Source organism: Metarhizium album, assembly GCF_000804445.1.
Source record: "Metarhizium album ARSEF 1941 chromosome Unknown scaffold_1, whole genome shotgun sequence".
Lineage (NCBI taxonomy): Eukaryota > Fungi > Ascomycota > Sordariomycetes > Hypocreales > Clavicipitaceae > Metarhizium > Metarhizium album.
Genome location: NW_024467575.1, coordinates 3644459 through 3662708, shown reverse-complemented (window position 1 = coordinate 3662708; position 18250 = coordinate 3644459). Strand labels below are relative to the sequence as shown.

General features: G+C 55.2%; 10 protein-coding genes across 10 annotated transcripts; 3 read left to right on the top strand and 7 right to left on the bottom strand.

Moving 5' to 3' along the window:
- Window positions 1–174: 174 nt before the first annotated feature.
- Window positions 175–1176, bottom strand: MAM_01052 (Actin-binding, cofilin/tropomyosin type; the record flags this gene model as incomplete). The annotated part of the gene is made up of 5 exons (XM_040819851.1): window positions 175–315; window positions 384–432; window positions 558–631; window positions 701–838; window positions 958–1176. 5 exons carry the CDS (start codon window positions 1174–1176, stop codon window positions 175–177), a joined length of 621 nt encoding a protein of 206 aa, XP_040683116.1.
- A 1034-nt stretch (window positions 1177–2210) lies between these two features.
- On the bottom strand, window positions 2211–4106 carry MAM_01051 (Heat shock protein 60 precursor (Antigen HIS-62); the record flags this gene model as incomplete). Its single annotated transcript, XM_040819850.1, has 3 exons — window positions 2211–3715; window positions 3794–3935; window positions 3999–4106. The coding sequence occupies 3 exons, from the start codon at window positions 4104–4106 to the stop codon at window positions 2211–2213; spliced, it is 1755 nt and encodes a 584-aa protein (XP_040683115.1).
- Window positions 4107–4850: 744 nt separating this feature from the next.
- On the bottom strand, window positions 4851–6253 carry MAM_01050 (uncharacterized protein; the record flags this gene model as incomplete). The annotated part of the gene is made up of 3 exons (XM_040819849.1): window positions 4851–5309; window positions 5370–5950; window positions 6016–6253. The coding sequence occupies 3 exons, from the start codon at window positions 6251–6253 to the stop codon at window positions 4851–4853; spliced, it is 1278 nt and encodes a 425-aa protein (XP_040683114.1).
- An 899-nt stretch (window positions 6254–7152) lies between these two features.
- Window positions 7153–7746, bottom strand: MAM_01049 (uncharacterized protein; the record flags this gene model as incomplete). Its single annotated transcript, XM_040819848.1, has 4 exons — window positions 7153–7184; window positions 7243–7499; window positions 7560–7612; window positions 7672–7746. The coding sequence occupies 4 exons, from the start codon at window positions 7744–7746 to the stop codon at window positions 7153–7155; spliced, it is 417 nt and encodes a 138-aa protein (XP_040683113.1).
- A 479-nt stretch (window positions 7747–8225) lies between these two features.
- MAM_01048 (uncharacterized protein) lies at window positions 8226–8687 on the bottom strand (the record flags this gene model as incomplete). The annotated part of the gene is made up of 1 exon (XM_040819847.1): window positions 8226–8687. The coding sequence occupies one exon, from the start codon at window positions 8685–8687 to the stop codon at window positions 8226–8228; it is 462 nt and encodes a 153-aa protein (XP_040683112.1).
- A 741-nt stretch (window positions 8688–9428) lies between these two features.
- MAM_01047 (uncharacterized protein) lies at window positions 9429–10029 on the bottom strand (the record flags this gene model as incomplete). Its single annotated transcript, XM_040819846.1, has 2 exons — window positions 9429–9740; window positions 9883–10029. The coding sequence occupies 2 exons, from the start codon at window positions 10027–10029 to the stop codon at window positions 9429–9431; spliced, it is 459 nt and encodes a 152-aa protein (XP_040683111.1).
- Window positions 10030–11023: 994 nt separating this feature from the next.
- MAM_01046 (uncharacterized protein) lies at window positions 11024–11819 on the bottom strand (the record flags this gene model as incomplete). The annotated part of the gene is made up of 3 exons (XM_040819845.1): window positions 11024–11389; window positions 11470–11682; window positions 11748–11819. The coding sequence occupies 3 exons, from the start codon at window positions 11817–11819 to the stop codon at window positions 11024–11026; spliced, it is 651 nt and encodes a 216-aa protein (XP_040683110.1).
- A 2854-nt stretch (window positions 11820–14673) lies between these two features.
- Window positions 14674–15763, top strand: MAM_01045 (uncharacterized protein; the record flags this gene model as incomplete). The annotated part of the gene is made up of 2 exons (XM_040819844.1): window positions 14674–14828; window positions 15139–15763. The coding sequence occupies 2 exons, from the start codon at window positions 14674–14676 to the stop codon at window positions 15761–15763; spliced, it is 780 nt and encodes a 259-aa protein (XP_040683109.1).
- Window positions 15764–16368: 605 nt separating this feature from the next.
- MAM_01044 (uncharacterized protein) lies at window positions 16369–16924 on the top strand (the record flags this gene model as incomplete). The annotated part of the gene is made up of 2 exons (XM_040819843.1): window positions 16369–16532; window positions 16843–16924. 2 exons carry the CDS (start codon window positions 16369–16371, stop codon window positions 16922–16924), a joined length of 246 nt encoding a protein of 81 aa, XP_040683108.1.
- A 365-nt stretch (window positions 16925–17289) lies between these two features.
- Window positions 17290–17820, top strand: MAM_01043 (uncharacterized protein; the record flags this gene model as incomplete). The annotated part of the gene is made up of 1 exon (XM_040819842.1): window positions 17290–17820. One exon carries the CDS (start codon window positions 17290–17292, stop codon window positions 17818–17820), a length of 531 nt encoding a protein of 176 aa, XP_040683107.1.
- Between the last annotated feature and the right edge of the window lie 430 nt (window positions 17821–18250).

Genomic DNA, 18250 nt, shown 5'->3' with positions numbered 1-18250 from the left:
AACAAGCCATTTTGGGTAGCAATAATTTCTCAATTCATGCGCTCATGAGAAGGCGGGCGGCGTGCCCAGGACCTTTTTTTTTTTTTCTTTTTTTTGGTACTGTCTCTCTTTTCTCCATTGTTGTCGTCCCTCGCAACACTCAAAGAAAGATACAAAGTAAACAGAACACGAGGCTTAACCGGCAAGACCCTTGCTGACGGTCTTGACGATGGTGTCGTACTCGATGTCATCGGCATCGTTGGCCTGCAGCTCAGTAGCAATTCCGGTGAGGGATCGCTTGAGGGCCTCTTTGGAGGAAGCGTAAATCATCTTTGGCTGTGCAGTGTTCATCGTCAGCTAGTGGTGAAGAGACGGTAGAGTCAGGTCTTGTGGCAGCATGTTACCTGAACACCAGCATCATCGGGGGACCAGGCAATAAAGGTGATCTTGTTTCTGCAACACGTTAGCACGATGCTCACAGTAACGCAGCGATTTCCGGAAAAAAAAAAAAAGAAAAGGGAAGAATTTGAAAGCAGAAAAGAAGAGAAATACAGAAAGGGGGCGGGGCGCACACATACCGGACACCATCGCCAGCGGCCAGGCTGTACTCAAAGTCGTAAACGGCGTATCGACAGCCCTTGCCAACGACGCCCTGTAAAAGGAAACAAAGACTTAGCGCAAATACGAATGCGACAGAGAGGGCAAATAGCTCTCTACTCACAGACTTGTTCTTGGTGGTAGACTTGACGAGCTTCTGTCGGAAGTTCTCCCAATCCTTGTCGTCGGAAGCCTCCTCAATACCAATCTGCTTGAAGTCGTCCGAGAGCTTGAAGATGATGTACTTGTACTTCTTGGACAGCTTCAAGTCGTTGTAGGCAGTTATGCAATCCTGCGAAACGGTCGCTCTGCATCGGCGCAAAAGGTGTTAGCAGCATTCCGCACTGTCTCTCGTGGCGGCTGTTCCGCTGTGCCGCAAACCCCTCCAACGTCCACGTCGGCAGGGCAGCCCGTCGTCACAACGGAGGAGGGTCGCGCAGACGGCGGCAGCGGCAAGCTCGAAACTGCAATCAGAGTGTAGCGAAGGCAGTTACGAACCCAGATTGAGACTGCCAAGAGCACAAGGTCAGAAGACGGGTCGTATGGCCGCGCAGGGCCGCAGGGCGTAGGGCTGTAGGCCGTTGGGGCGAAACTCACCATGATTGCCGTCAGGAGGTGGTGCGCGACGGTGAGGGGTGGGGGGGAGCAAGGCTGGAGTCGAGTGAAAGGAGCTCGTCAGTAAACAAGACGGAGAGAAAAAGAGTGCGGGCGACTGGATTGCCGGCAACGCTCGAGTATTTAAGCCGTGCAGGGACAACTTGACTTGGCCTTACATCTGAGGGAGAGCAAACAGGCAGACGTGCGGTGTTGCGATGCAAAGGCAAGGTAGGGTCGGAAACTGGTGCCTCTTTGTTTGTTTGGAGGATAACAAGGTCAGGAAAGTGAAAGTGCCAGTCAGTCAGTCAGTCAGACAGACGGCATGGGGTCAACGGGTCGTGCGTGGTGGTGCTCACTGCTCGGTCGGGGACTCGGGTGGAGGGGCCTTGGAGCCTGGCCCCGCGAAAAAAAAAATCACCCAGCTGTCCACATCATCATGGTGTGGTGCGCATGTGGGGTTGGCCGCGACATGGACGTTGCTGCCACGTGACCCCGCCAAGCCCTCGCGCAGCCTCGGCATCCTCGACGACCCTTTGTTCGTTTTGCCAGCCTGATCTCGCGGCCAACAGCCGACATTGCCTTGCGCAAAATAATAACATGTTTACAACATGGGTTGACGGTATACGATGACAAATCCCGCCAGACTTCCACCACTAGTCGCATCGTTCGGCAACTAGCGTCATTGGAAACTCGCTGCCTCAAGGCAACTAAGTTATTAGTTAAGACTGTACAGCCCCAAAATCAGCCACGTCGCATAATTTGTCATGTCTTCTTTTTTTCTTTTCTCCTTGCTTTCTTTCTTGGGAAAGTGTTTTTTTTATGGCCAAGTACTACTTGCTATTATACATAATGTCTGAGCTGCTTGCAAATCTGCAGGGGTATGAGAAAAGCATGCCGAGATGTAGAGAGGAGATGGTGCAACATCACTTTGACCCATGTGTTTGTCCGTCTTCGACCAGCACCCGACCCATGCCCGATTAGTTTCTTTTTTGTACAACGCCTGAAATCGCAACCTCATCCTCTTGAGTCCGTCCATCTTACATCATTCCCATCCCGCCCATCCCGCCCATGCCTCCCATTGGAGGGCCACCGGGCCCCTTCTCCTCAGGGGCCTCGACAATGGCAACCTCAGTGGTACCCAACAGGGAGGCAACACCGCTAGCATCAACGAGACCAGTACGGACGACCTTGAGGGGATCGAGGATACCGGCTTTGATCATGTCGACGTACTCGCCCTTGGCACTGTCGAAGCCCCGGTTGAAGTCAGTAGCGTGCTCATCAGTGAGCTTGCCAATGATAACGGACCCCTCCAGGCCGGCATTCTCAATGATCGTGCGGGCGGGGCGGGTGATGGCATTCTTGACAATGTTAACACCAAGCTGCTGATCAAAGTTGGCCGCCGGGACGTCTCCCAGAGCCTGGGCAGACGCCTTGATCAGAGCGGTACCGCCACCGGGCAGGATACCCTCCTCAACAGCAGCACGGGTGGCGTTGAGAGCATCGACAAATCGGTCCTTCTTCTCGCTGACCTCGACCTCGGAGGAGCCACCAACCTTGATGACGGCAACGCCGCCAGAGAGCTTGGCGAGACGCTCCTGGAGCTTCTCCTTCTCGTACTCAGAAGTGGTGGGGTCAGCAGCGACTCCACGGATCTGCTCGCAGCGCTGAGAGATGGCATCCTTGGAACCCTCACCATTGAGGATGATGGTGTCTTCCTTGGTGATGGTGATGGAGCCGGTAGAGCCGAGCATGTCAATGGTGGCCTTCTCGAGCTTAATGTCCAGCTCATCGGTAAAAACGGTACCCTTGGTCAAGACACCAATGTCACCAAGGATGGACTTGCGGTTGTCGCCAAAGCCGGGAGCCTTGACAGCAGCAACCTGGAGCTGGCCGCGGAGCTTGTTCAGGATGCAAACAGCGAGGGCCTCGCCGTCGATATCCTCAGCAATGATGACAAGAGGGCGACGCGACTGTGTAGAAATCTCCAGAGCAGGGATGATATCCTGGACAGCAGAAATCTTCTTCTCGGAGAGAAGGATCAAGGGGTTCTCGAACTCGACCTTCTGGGCCTTGGTGTCGGTGATGAAGTAAGGGGAGACGAAACCTCGGTCGAAGCGCATGCCCTCGGTGACCTCGAGCTCATCGTGCATGGTCTTGCCCTCCTTGACAGTTATGACACCCTCCTTGCCAACCTTCTCCATGGCATTGGCAATCATCTGGCCGACGTGACTGTCGCCATTGGCAGATATGGTGGCGACCTGAGCGATCTCGGCGCTGGTCGTGATGTCGCGCTTGTGCTTGTGCAGGTACTCAACAACAGAGTCAACGGCAGCCTGGATACCACGGCGAAGATCCATGGGGTTGCAGCCAGCAGCGACGTTCTTGACCGTCTCGGAGAATATAGCTCGGGCGAGGACGGTGGCAGTGGTAGTACCGTCACCAGCAACATCGTTGGTCTTGGAGGCCACGTCCTGTAATAAACGGGCGCCGAGGTTCTCGAATTTGTCCTTGAGAGAGACGGCCTTGGCGACGGTGACACCGTCTGCACATAGAGTCAGTCGGTCTCGATAGCTCAAGTTCCACTGGCGCCAAACGGGTAGAAGCGTCTTCATTTACACACCTTTTGTGATCTTGGGGGAGCCGAAACTGGACTCAATCAGGACATTTCGGCCCTTGGGTCCCAGAGTAGTAGCAACAGCCTTGGCCAAGGTGTCAACACCGACCAGGAGCGCGGCACGGCCGTCAACTCCGAACTTGAGCTCCTACAGCACCAGTTAGACACATTGGGGCCCGTCGTTGGATAATTCGAGCTCGTGTCTTCTCACCTTGTGAGCAAACCGGAGCTGCTGGCCCAGACCGGCACCGGCGCGATAACGGGAGGTTGCAGAAGACAGAGCCGTAGCTCGAGCTCGTGAGCTCAATGCACGCTGCATCTTGTAGATACGAGAGCGGTACGGGGGGTATTATAGTACAAAGGGAGGAAAGGGAGAAGTGATACAGGATGTAAGCTGGGGGAAAGTGACTTGGGTCAGAGGTCTGGAGAATCAAGGAGAAGTCTTGGTTGTAATTGGAAGTTGTTGGCACCCGCAAAAAAATTGTCACGGGCAAGGGTCGGAAAAACCTGTCGCCACGGAAGACGCGCGCCGGCGCAGCCCACCTCCACGGCAACGCTTGCCAGGCTCGGGGAAGGAGGGACCCAGAGAAGGTTCTGGCGCCGTTGCCGAATTTGCTAGATGATTTGTGTTGATTTGTGTAACCTCCACGACACGGCCAAGTCTTCGATAAACACTAAATCGACCACCAAGCTAACAGTGCAGAGCATTGATTACCTATCTATACCTGAAAAGAATTTTTTTTTTCTAATGTCTCCGACCTCCTCATCTCGAGCTAACTCACAAGGCTGTGTTGCTTTTCATCCAGATTCTCGCGTCTTATTTAATACATGTGGTGGAAAGAGCAGTAGGTACTTAGGTATTTGCCCACGCCGAGTGCAAGCCACGCGTGGGCACTCGGATTCTATTTTCTTAGATGGCGGCAAAGCAACTGGTAACGTCGTGCAGACTTTTTACCCAATGACCCCCAGGTCGTCCTTTGACCCAAAAAAGATAATGCATTGCAGCAAGGTACTGAGTATTGAGGCGTCGAGTCCTTACCGATAAGTATGATTTCACGTTGCATTATTGAATTGTCTGGCTCAGAGCAGGGCCTGAAATAGCGGGAAGGGGTGTAGAGACGTCGGCAGCCTCGATGTCGCCTCGCATCGTTGCCTGATTTTCGGCAGTAGCAGCAGCCGGTAAGGGCTGCCCAATGCTTTGTTTCATAAGGCCCGGGTCTAGTGCCATGTAGGGGTCGTATGGACTTGTCATGGCAAAAGGCATGCCCATGTGGAAAGCCGCACGTAAGCAATCCTGGTGATGGCTCATCTGGTACACGAATGGGTGAGCCAGGCTCTGCAAGGTGGACATTCTGCAGCCATGATGCGCGTGTTCGGGGATGCCGGGAAGCGCAAAATGTCCTGGTGCTATTACTGGAAGGCTGGTCTCGAGCGGCTCGCCGGGCGAGGCTATTCCTTCGAACGAGTTGGCAACGGACTCGGATCCATGCGGAAGGTGTCGGCCATGGTTGGGCTCCGTTTCCTGAAGAATGTAAGCAAGAGTGGTGCTTCCCACTGCCAAATTGCATGTTCTTTGCCTTACCACTACCTGCTGGCCGACGATTGGGAAATGGGACAGGTCAAGGCCTCGTCTGTCTCTCACGAGCTCAACCGGGGCCACGAACTGCGGTGCAAAGGTTTCATAAGCGCTCATTGAACCGATGGATGATTTTGAACCACATCGTGTCATGGGAGTCGGGGAGTCCTGGCGAGAGTCTCCCTCGTCGGACCCAGCTGACGAGGTGCCGAGCCCGGCCTGTGGCTCCATCGACTCTTCTTCATCAAGGAAGGAGAGATCACAAGGGAGACTGAACTTGGGATCATCAATTCTCTCGCCAAAATACACAGGACGAGTGGCTTCGATGTCACCACATTCCGTGTCTTGGCGGACGAATCCGCGAACGTTGGGGTCAACAGGTGTAGCCGAAGATCGCTGTGTGAGAGGCGGGACCAGATGGCCTTCAGCCAGGATTTCCCGCCGCAAACGATTGATGTGTTGAATGATGGCAGCTCCCGATGACCCAGGGTGGAAGCGGTGGGCGATTGCGTCCCACGGTAACTGGAGTCTGTGTCGAGTACATTCATAATGAATGTGTAGCAGGAGCTTCTCGGCCATTCGTGGGCCTGTAACGGTCATGGGTCAGAAAGGCCTCATCGGGACGGCGATATTGATGAGGCGAAAAACTCACGATTCCACATAATCAAGTTCCTCCCTGGGACACGCCCATTGCCCTTTCTCTGCTGATTCGTCGGGAGGTGGTGCGAATACCTAGCCGTGCGAGGCGTCTCAGTCTTGCCGGGGGAGCTGGGAGCGCTCGACGAGACAAGAGAGGCCTCAGCACTTTGTGTTCTCGTGGCGGATTTGCGTTCCTTGGCCGGGGAGCGGTTTTTGCTAGCAGTGGTCCTTCTGACGGGTGCGGCAACCATGTTGAAGTCAACAAGACAATGATGAAGGGGCAATAGTAAGTCAATAAGGGCCGTTTGTTTTGTTAGCCAAGCGTTTGTCAGGGCCGAGGCGAGTTGAGACGGACTCGTGGCGAGAAGTGAATTGCTGTCGAGGAAAATGAGGCTAGTTTCACGGTAAAGTGAAGGAGGGAGAACTTTTCAGGTGAGCAGTCGGCAGAAAACACAGACGCGGTTCTGCGTTCTGGTGTGGACGGGCAGTGAATACGCAGTTGTGTGCGGGTGTTTGTGCGTGGGAGCAGGTGTAAGCGAGAACGGAGGAAGTGAATCCGGATCAAAGACGACAAAAGAATTTCCAAGCGGCGTAAACACCAGACGAGTCTGATGAATTGTAGAGAAGACAGCAGTGCGAGAGCGAGTCGACGGGTCGTGGCAGCATCCATCTTGACCGTGCTCACGGGCTGACAGCTGCGAGCCAGGAGATGCCAGGCGCGGCAGCTGGCGAACAAGTGCGGGAGAGATGAAGCGAAGTCGAGATGCTTCCCCGCCACGTGAGACGAAAAGGTCAAATTGCGGAACAAGGTTGATGATGCTTCTGGTGGCTTCGCCTGAGAAGAATCCCGCAATTCTCCCGTCATACTCGGGTTGAACCGTGATTTCATATCCGTCATCATCACAGCCACCACCTGAACCCGCACTTCAAGAACGGCATCACACATCTTGACGACAAAATTTTATCCGCCGTCTATTGATTTTATCCATGTAGAGAGCCACACCACGTCTCAAACCGTGTCCGAGCATCTCACGATAGCCTCAATTCCACGTCCGCCGCCAATGTCACCCCGGGGGCAATCCCATGTCCCCCCCGTCCTCCATAGCCCAGGCCCCAGGGCAAGACGAAAAAGCAAAAGCCGGCCGAGAATCTAACACTCAGCATCCTCGGAGGGCGGCGGATCTATGCGCCGCCAGTTAGCACGATCCTCACCCCAAAGACAGCCTTCCCGGCTACCAACCGCTAAGCTCGGATTCCGAGTCCTCGTCCTTCTTGACGCCCTCCTTGGTGTCCTCGTCGCCCGACGACTCCTTCTTCACCTCCTCACCCGCCTTGCCCTTGGTCTTCTTGGCAGAGCCGGGGATACGGGGCGCAGCAGCCTTGCGCTTGACCGGAGTGCTCTGGGGAGTCGGCATGGCTCCATCGTCGGCAGCCTTTGGAGGCGACTTGGTGGCGGTGACGCCGTTGGCCTTGAGCATGCGCTCATATCGCTTCTGTCTGCTCAGCAATTGGTCAGCAGGCGTCGTTGGACTTTTCAGACGACGGGGGGCCACTCACGCGGCAGCCTTGGTGACGATGCCCAATTCGTCGGCCACGGCCGCAAAGTCGGGCTATTGCTGCGTCAGTCGGGGCGAGAGGGAGCAAGGACAGGACCATGACGCAGACTCACACGGCCGTTGTTGGTGTGTCCGATGCAGGAGACGAGGAACTTGACCTGCTCCGCGGGATCCTGGGTACCGGGCATTTTTGCGTTTGCGGAGTGACTTGGTGGTAGCTATGCGTAGGGTTTTGGACTGTTGTTGTTGGGACGAGCAGATGACGCTGATTGCAGGTCCTGAACGAAACTTGGTGCGAGAAGCGAGATCTTATGAGCTCTGAGGATGATGTAGAGTTGTTTGGAACAAGTCGGTGTTGAAATTGCCAGAGAGCGATGTTGGGTTTTATTCACACGGGCAGCATGTGGCCGGCAGGGCAGGGCAAAGTGAGCAGAAAGTGAGCCGGCAATGCCAACCCTAGATGCATAAAGCCTACATCAGGGAAGCAAGAACACAAACGAGTCTGTTCGGTAAATGGCCGACACTATTGCCAGTTCATCTGGAAACGCGAGCATCTTGTATTGTTCTCCTGGAGTCCTGAAGAAGCAATCCCCGTGCCAAGCCTGATCTCTAAAATCGTGAACTGGACCACGCATCCATAACAAAGTACCAAAGTAAGCCCCGTGTATCAAATCTCGTCTCGTTGTTCAACCTCGGCTTCCTGCTCGGCCTCCATCTTGACGTCGCCATCGTCCCCGCCCTCAATAAGATCAACCTCATCATCCTCCCCAGCTTCCTCCGAGGCCTCTTCCTTCTTCAACTTCCTAGGGGTCCTTGGAGCCCGCTTGGTCACCTTGCCATCTCCAGACGGTCCCGTGGCACCGTTCTTGCCAGGCTTGCGGGGGCTGGGATTGCCAGAGGCCGGTTGCTCGCGCCAGCCGTGACGGACAGACATTTGACGGAAACGCTCCTTGGCACACTTTGCGTCCTTGAGTCCCAGGTCGGCAGCGACCTTGTCCCAGTCTGCGTCGGGCTTCTGCGTCATGTTGTCGAAGACGGCTTTGACGAAGCGCAGTTCGCCTTCTGTGAGGCCCGTGGGTGACTCTCCTTCGCCGCCGGCGGCAGCGGCAGCTTTGGCTTTGCGGGGCATTTTTCTGTGCCTTGTTAATATGGGAATTGGTCTTTGCAGTTCAGTTTCTGTTGAAACATAAACATACGTGTATGTCTTGGCCTGATGTTGATGTCCTGCTGGTTGCTTCGGTTGGGGTTGGATGAGAAGTTGGCAGCCGTGCAGGTCTGATGAGCGTTGTTGGGGAGAGAAGGGAAGTTGTGGCCAGACAAGTGTTTGAGGAGATATTACCTGTACGAGCTGAGAAACGACTTCTAATACCAAAGGTATCAGTTGCCTTACCGGTGACCAGTGTGAGAAGAAAGTAAGCAGTGCGTCAGTTGAGAGCACCTTTTATGTGTCAGTCAGTGTGAGCCAGCACAGCGGCACGTGCAAATTCAAACACGAAGCCTCCAGCAAGTCGAATCCAGCAATTCGCATGTATTTATAGCCTAGACATGGCAGGGACCTCGCGAACCAGAAGCAGTCTTGGGTAGCTCGTTCGGCAGCCTCCCCGTCGCTCACTTACACTCGCCATGCCCCATGATATACGTACGCACCACCATTATGGCCAAGGCATCTATCATCATCCATCCAGCCTCCATCACTTGGGACAATCCTCGAGCCTATCCCTCAAAATGCAGAAAAAAACCACTCCAGCCACTCTGTCTACGCGATGCAAGCGTCTCGTCAACCTCAACCTCCATCGAACCAGCCCGGGGTATCTCGGACTCCAGAGGACACGTCTCGCAACTCCCCTCCCCATGTGCACAATCTCATTGCCTAGAAAGGATCTTCGTAGTCCTCGTCTCCCATCAACGACCCAATCTCAGCCTCCGGACCCAGCTCCAAATACTCACCCTTTACTCCAACCACCGTCTCATCATCATCCTCGGCCCCTTCGTCCTCTGCCTTGACTCCCTTTCCCTTTCCCTTGGTCCTCCCCTTGGTTCCGGCACGACCACTACTCTTGATGACCTTGGTGGGAGTTCCGGCCACAGAACCAACTTTCTTGATGGGCGTACGGGAGGAAGTAGCAGGAGTGTCGGTGTTAGTGGTGATGCCCAGCTTGCGCTTGACCTGGCCGAAGCGGACCTGTCCCTAGTCAGCACGCATCCGCCAGCACGGTAACTCGTGTATGTCTGTTTCGAGCAAGATTCGCCCGGCCTCGCCTCGTCGGGCAAGACGTAGGATAGTCAAGACTCAAGGCGGCCCCAGGGGAGAGAGCATAGCATACCTTGGCGACATCGGCGTTTTTGAACCCCTGCTCCGTCGCCACGGCGCTCCAGTCGATGTCGGCCTTGTTGCGGGTGTGTTTGACGATGGCGAAGAAGAACATGGCCTCGGAGGCCGTGGGCTCCTTTTTCTTTGGGGTATCAGACATGTCGGCTGGGAATATCAGCAAAGTCCACGACAAGAATCACTGGCATAGATTCCGCACCAGGGTCCCGAGTACAAGTACGGACAGTGTGATCAAGGCCAGAGCGAGTGCGCGGGCGTATGGACGAGACTGTCTTTGTTGCAGAGAGCTCGGCTTGGAGGCGTGTAGGAGAGCGTTGTGTGCTGTTTTTGCGGCTGCGCCTATTTCACAGTGTGCGGTGAAAAGGGAAGAAGAAGAAATGCAAACGCACATGGCGCCTGGGGGCGCGCAGTTGTTGTAGGGCGCAGAGGAGAAGCGAGGTCAATGGGAAGTGAATCGAAAGTGAACGGTGCTGGTGGCGCCGGCAGGGGGAACACTGCGGATGACTCTTTTCTATTTTCTATTATTTTTGTCATCTTCTTATTTATTTTTTTTTACTTCTTGGATTCATGGCAGGCGGCGGCTTTTGAGTTTGGCAGCTGCGCAGTATTTACTGCCATATAAAAGCATGACGGATCTGGGCGGACCATGGCGATGATGGCGATGGTGGTGATGATGATGGCGCCGCGCAGCCAAGTTGCGGACCACAGCCGACTCGGATTGTTTCGAGAGAACCCCCTTTTGCAGAAAAGTTGTCGGTTGCAGCGTGTGAAGCAACAAGCAGCCAAGAGCCGTCGCGTCTCGTTCGCATGAGACAGATACGACGACTGCTGCAAATCAAAGTATCCAGTGAATGTACTCTCACATCGGGAGCAACAGTAACAGCCGCCGGTGCAAAGAGATTCATCAACTTTTGACTGTATTCAGTGCAAGCTATTATTAGTATACAATTTGCTCGAATGCTCAACTCCATTATCGGGTCGATCAACCCATGTAAAATCTTCATCACCCCGGCATTGTTTTGAACTAAACTTGATCGTAAGTCATAAGGCAAGCAAATAATTCATCTACCATGCGCCATAATTTTTGTATACAGGTGCACACCGTCCAACCTGGAATGGGCTGCTTCCATCGGGCATCAAAAAAGCTGCGCATCGTGAAAGCGCTCGTGCCACTCCTGGCCACAGTCCGTGGCCGACTGAGGACCACTGAGGTCGGAAATGTCTTGGACTGGGAAATCGGGAGCCGCACCGCTGTAATTGCTGAGGTCGTAGGCAGCATCGAATGCCGAAAATGCCGGTGAGTTTGTAAGACTACCGGAATCTGTCAAGAAATCCGAGTTGGTGTCCATCATGGGTGAGAAGGCGTTGGAGCCTCCGCGCCAGCGCTTCTCGACGACAGGAGGATGGACAGATATCATGTCATCGCTGCAGGGTGTGAGGAACCGAGCCGTGAAATCATCGTCTTCACCAGGATAGGGGGATGGCAGGAAGGCTGGGGAGTACTATGTAGGTATTAGCGATGCTGATTGTGATTTACGGGGCCGGTGCCCCAGCCTATCTGAGCGAGCGAGGCAAGACTCACGCTTGATTCCGACTTGACCATGGCGTCCTTCTTGGACGAGTGGTCCTTCTTGGAAGACTTGGAAACTCTATCCTTTCCGCTACAACGTCCGCGCTTCTGAGACTCATGGCCAGTGACAGTGGCTCGGAAACGAGAATACCTCATCCTGGCCGCGTGCCCGTTCGGGATGGGATGCAAAAGGACAGGGTCTTGAGCGACTTGGTTCCAGTCAATCTTGAGTGGTTGTTAGTAAATTCGTCATGTACAAGGCAGGACTTGTCTGGAGGAGAAAGACTGACATCCTTGAGGTTCTTTTGCTTCAAGATGGCGAAAAGGAAGCGGGCCATGGCATTATCACTGTTGGGAGACATTGTGGCGAGATTGAGACTGCTGGTGATGATGTGAAGCGGTTGAATATGTTCAGACGTTCAGAACTGACGACAAGCAGTCGGGCTCACAGAAGACGGCGGGCGGGTTAGGCGTAGATATAGTTGGTGCGAGGTGGAGACGATCCGTGGAGACGAGCAGGCCACAAAGTTCGGAGTGTCCCCTTGTGAGTCAAGATGAATATGTGTCGGCGTTACTGCGAGACCTGTTCAGCTAGATGCGTCGAAGACGGCTGGTCAAAGTCTAGCAAGCGGCCGAGACAAGGATCCGATAACAAGGTCTCGGGTTGGAACGAGCTCTCTACTATCCAAGTAGGTCTGGCGTATGCCTGACACGGCACCGAGGAGAGATGGCGAGGGCCAGAAGGTCAAACAAAAAGACAAACGTCGGTACGGATGGTGATGTGGTCGGAGGAAGGTTCGGGGATGTGGCCTCGGGGAAGGGTTTGCGTTTTAAAAAGGCATCGACTTCAGGCAAAACGGGAGGCGTGTGGGCAAACAAACAAGAAATATCACCACTACCACCCGGATAGTTATCTGATCAAGGGGAAACGGCATTGACGGGGTGTGAGGATGATGCATGGATGCATCAATTGATGGATGGACTTGTGTGTCCGGATGTCAGGATCCAGGAACCGATGGCGTGCCATGACGCCGCTGGAGGCATCCGGGGCTCGAATCGGCACCGACATGTCGAATGATTAGTCTAGGACGAGGTTCCCAAGGGCATGGCTGCCTAGTGCCGCAGCCATGGGGGGAGGAACGGGCATGCTGCATTTGTTGCTGGACCTGGATGCTGCAGGTTGGGAATCGGGATGTTGGATGTCGAGGATGATTGTGGGGCGCCAGCCAAGACTGCACCGCCAGGTGGCAGCCAGTCACAAGTCAGGGTCTGCGCACTGTACAGCCGCGCTGGCGCTGGCGCGTAAAGTGCGTGCAGCAGCGCCCATCCACCATCGCCTTGTCTTCAGATCCATGATGCAGGAGGGCCAATCCTCTTTTTCCAAAGACAAACCAAGCTGCAATCAAATCTGGTTGCATATTCAGGCACGGTCCCTTTCTCTGTCACCCTCGCCCTCGCCCTCGCTGCTGCGGCAACACAACAGGCAGCATGCCCTGTGCCAATCAGCGCCCTCGCACAGTCCAGGTCCGTGGTTCGTCGCAAAAAGGTCGTGACGTCTCGACAAGCGTGACTTTTTTTGGCATGGACTGAAACCAGTGTGACTCATCTTTTCAACCCCAATACGTAAAGCCTTTGGGGAAAAGAAAGCAAAGAGCCGGGACGGTTTGGGTGGGTGTGCTGCGGTGGCCTCCGAATCCTGGCAGTTCATTCCGTCAGCCCCGGCGGACCCCATCTATGATGCGCTACGAAATGCGCGCCCAAAAGCCACCTCGTCTGGCAAGTCTTTGGTGCCGCCATCAGGCACCCTATGTTGCCAACTTGCCATCTCTTAGTCCCTACGAAACAAGTTAGTCAACAGTCCCAATTCCTGGCCCGAGAAAGCCGGCCGATGGACAATGTCGCCCGTGGCACAGAGCATTTCGAAGGATGGAAAAGAAAAGTCGCCGTTCCCTCACAGTGTCGCAACTCAACGGCGACGGCTCGTAAGATTTTTTAAATTAGTTCTCGACCATCACCAGAGCCAATGGCCGGTCAGATCTGGGGCGTAGAGGGCCCCATCACACGCTCATCACACTTGTGTGTCTGGTGTCTGGTGTCTGATCGGCTGAGGCAGCGACGGCGTCCTCGAAAGAGGGGCTGATGCAGCAAGTCGTCAACCATGGTGGAAGACGGACGATGTTTTGTACTTTGACGTCCGGAAACGCTCAAAAGCCGTGGAAAATTCGTACATGCATGAAATCGTCATTTTTAAACCATTGCAGAGCTCTATTGTCGGCTTCATGGTCGCGCATCGGCCTCATCTTCAACCAACGTGCTGGAGGGGATGGGGTGAGGTGGATGGGAGACGCGACGGGGGGCGCGATTTTTGCGGGAACTCGGGGCCACTTTGCACGTCCCAGGAGCGAACTCACGTGCAAGGTACGGAGTACGTACCAGCTGCTGGCCTTGGCGGCTGCGTGTGTCGAGGTCTGGGTCAGGTACGGAGTATAGGGTGGCAAGACGTGGTAGTTTGATTAATGGCAGTTGCATCTCTCTGGCATTCTCATTAAATGATAGATATTTCGAATAATGAGGTACGTGTTCCAATGGAAGGCGCCGGGACAGGCATCCTTTTTTTCTCATGCGGAAGTCCATTGGTGATTTCTAGCCCGAATCATGGCGTAGCTCGACGTGCTCTGTAAAATCCTCCAAATTGGTCGTGCAGCACCATGTCTGAAACTAGCGCGGCTAAACGCCGTCTGAACCCCGGCTAAGTTCAAGCATCAGCTACAGCAAAGGCTACATGTGCCGCTACATGTTCGGTGTGCGCTGGTAAAATTGGGCCGATAAGAGTTCGAGACAATTTCCCAAATACCGTCATTCCGATTGCCAAGTCCTCACCTTTTTTGGCGGTTGCAGCGAGAGTCCAAGGACAGCGCCTGGTGCTATCTCGTCTCCGACCGGAACATGTTTGGCCCGCATCCCGGCGCCGGTCTTTGCCTCGGTGGGTGCGCGGGCGCTCAAGGGCGCCTCCACCCCCAATCGTTGTCTCCAGATTCCATTGACCATTATCCCACTACCAATTTCTCGCATTGATCCAGCCCGTCTCCTAACAGCCTGTATCCGTGACTCGGTGCAGAAGCACCGTGTGACTTGTACATCCCTGACATCGTGTAGACGGTCAATCCGTCGCGACTGCGCTGGCCCCGTCCCGTCCACTGGGCCGTCGCAGATACCATGAACCCCAAGAATTGGAATGACCGTGCAGACAAGGACTTGTTCTTCACCATCCTGTCGGTCAAAAACATCGGCGTCATCAGTGGAACGGAATGGACCACGATTGGCAACCACATGCGAACCATGGGCTACGGCTTCACCAATGAGGGATGTCGGTACGTGTCATGAGGTGCCCGATGAGAGGTGCCCGACGAGGTTCCTGATGAGGCTCCTGGTGAGGTGTGCGCCTTGCTGTCGCCGCCAACCGCCGCCTTATATGTCAATGGTTCGCCTCGCTTTATTTGACTCGGTGCTATGCGACCGCAATTGGCTCCCGGGGCAGCCGGTGCTACTCTCTCCCTGGCCGCGACACGGAAGAGCCTCGAGTGAGGCCATGGCAGGGCCGGGTAAAATGACCTGTCCATGTACCCAAGCATTCTGATACGCACACTGACGACTGCCATCCTTTGCTGACATGGTCCGCAGTCAACACTTTCAAGGTCTGCGCCGGTCCCAGAACAAAGCCGAGGCAAAACCGGCGGCCCCGGAGACGTCTCGTCGTTTCGACCCGACCCTTAACCCCATTACTCGTCGACCAGGACCGGGTAGGGGCCGTCCGAGAAAGCTGCCTGCCGGCGCAGGAGCCGAGTCGCCTGCTGACGGAGCCGCCAGTCCTGCCGCTGCTCGTGTTCCAAGCACAATCCCTACACCAGGGACGACACAGGAGACGCACTCTGCAGACCAGCAGCACGACCAGCAGGAAGCCCGAGCCCGCCAACAAGCGCCACAACCTACCAAGCCAGAGTCTGTCGCCGAAGCGGAAAGGGCGTCGACACCACTGCCGGCAGAAGCGTTGACCACTCCTGCAACGGCAACCACAGACGCTGCTTACGGGGCACCGTCAGAACAGGACGGTGACGCTGACGCTGACGTCGACGCCGACGCCGACGCCGACGCCGAAGCTGACGCCGACGGAACGGAGGAGCATCCCGCCAAGCGTCAAAGGTTAGACACGCAAGAGCTGGAACACGAACAGCCACTGGACGACGAAGCCGTATTAGCATTGGCAGCACACAATGGCGCCGCAGGATCTGATTATCCCGAAGAGTGAGGCGTCTTATCCCATCTCGCCTCACGCCACAGGCATATCTGTACTAACGACCGTTGAAGATTTAGCTACGAGGACGGGGAGGCATGACAAGGTACACACATAGACAGACGTGGGATGTTTCCGGGCTGCTGGGTTTCAATGCGACGGGATTGTGACGGAGGCTGACTGGATCAAGGCGTATTGCCATCATCATCATTACTTGGGCTTGGGATATGTGGTTGGGACACGACTTTACGGCGTGCATGTACGAGGCAGCAGTTATTTTTCGGGGAACCCGGCAAGGATGCCTGGACAATCATGACGGTATTTGCATTGGCGAGAGGATGGCAGACAGTGTATCATCTGCTCACATGAATACACACATGGCTGGCAGCTGGCTGGGCTGGTTGCCGTCTGCCGTCGCCGTCTGCAGCCACCTGCGACGACTGTGTTGGGCGTGTTTTGATGACGGCCGTCTGTGTCTCTGTCCAGCTCTCCCATGGATTTCACACTCACCTCGGACGCCTCGCTCGCCCCAACTTGCCTCTCACACACAACACAACCTTGGCATCTGCCGCGTCCACGTCCGCGTCCACGTCGAGCGCCATCGCAACTCTCACGACACCATGGCACCCAGCGGGCACTGGAACGATGTTAACTTCCTCCACGACCTCGTCGTAGCCTTCTACCAAGTCGGCATCGACGCCAATGCTCTCACTGCAGACATGCGCAAAGACATCGCCGCTCGCATGAAGACCATGAAGCACGACGTCACCTGGGAGGGCATCAGGTGAGGCTTACGACTTCATCCCCTTGTCATTCACCACTTGTTTATCTGCCTCTCACTCCAGATGGATTCGCCCGAGGCACTGTGCACCTGGCCAGGGCTCACTTCTGCACTCTTCTCACCTCTCTCATCTCTCTCACGCCTATACACAAGCCCGTGCCTCAACCCGTTCTTCTGCCCTTGACAACCATACCTCTGCAGTCCATCTATTTCTTTCCTTCCTTCTGCTTTGCGTCAAGATGCCCCGTCAGGTTATGAGGTGGGATCAGCGCGTCCATGAAGATGTTCTTCTGGCCGTATTTAATCACGTCAGCTTCACAAACGAGCAAATGTCCAAGATTATGGACGAGTTGCGCACTCGGGAGTATACCTTTACAGAGAGTGCTCTTCGGTGAACCGCCCTCTCTCTCTCTCTCTCTCTCTCTCTTTCTCTCTCTCTCTCTCTCTCTTTTTGTATCTGACCTCGATTTTGCCATGCCGGCTGTTGTGCTCTCCTTTGCTTGCCGTCGAGTTTCACTTGTGCTCTGGTTCAATCTCCTCCTCCGCGCTGTATGCTGCTTTCTTTCCCCCTTCTGCTGATCCTCACATTTTGTTGAGCCTCTTCCCCCCCTCCTCTCGTCGATACGCCCGTCATCCTCCTCAGCTACTTGTACCCTCCTCCCGACATAACTACTCATCCACTGCCCCTACATCACCGTCCCCGTGCTTCTTTATACCACCGTCTATCCACGCCTTCATCTACTCATCCACCCCACCCGCCATGTCTCGCGTCACGCACACCCACAAGTGGGACGAGAAATCCCACTACGCCCTCATCCTCTCCTTGATCGAGGTGGCCAGGCCAAACAAGGACTTCCTCCTCCGAGTGACGGAGCACATGCAATCCCAAGGCTTCAACACCACGTTCAGCGGCGTCAAGTACGCGCCCACCATCCTGTCTCCCTTTCCCAAGTTCCGCCGCCGTCGTCTCCCCCACGCAAACCCCCGTCGTCAAGGCCGGCTGCTAACGCCTCCCTCTCGTCCCAGACAGCACATCCAGAAGCTCCGCCGCACCCAAGACTCCCCCGACAAGTCGGCCAGCAACGACGGCGGCAGCGTCCCGTCCACCCCCTCAAAGGCCACCCCCAAGCGCAAGGCTCGCGCTCGCGCTCCCAAGGCATCGCTCGCAAGGTCCCCTGCTGGCGTCCAGGATTCCGACGACCAGGACGAACTCCCTATCAAGCTCGAGTACGAGCTGTCTGGGGCGGATGAGCCCCGTCTCAAGCGTCCCAAGAAGGAGAGGGCTGGCTGAAGTAAGTATTCCCGCGGACAGGGTGCTCGTCGCAGCTGCGTGCGAGCAGTGGCTGATTCTCCGATATTCAGTGGCAGTGACCACGGGACGAGACACACCCCCGTCCTGTCGCGTGTCTTGGGATTGAGAAGATTGCTGCCCCTGAACCGGGTTGGAGATTGCTAGCTGGAATCGGAGACTTGGAATTGCTGCTCCAAGGGGGCCAAAAAAAGTTGAATCGCATCGATGGATAGTGTATCCCTAATACAGACGAAATAAAGGTAGTCGTGGCCTGGCCGCGGCTATGCTCTCTTGCCACGTCCAACCTTCATCCACGTAGACTACACTTGGTAGGTGGCATCTCACTCCAAGCACCACCCTACACACAGTGAGACTTTATAAAGAGATGCCAGTATTTCCCACTCGTTGATCGGGATTGGGTCGCGTCTAT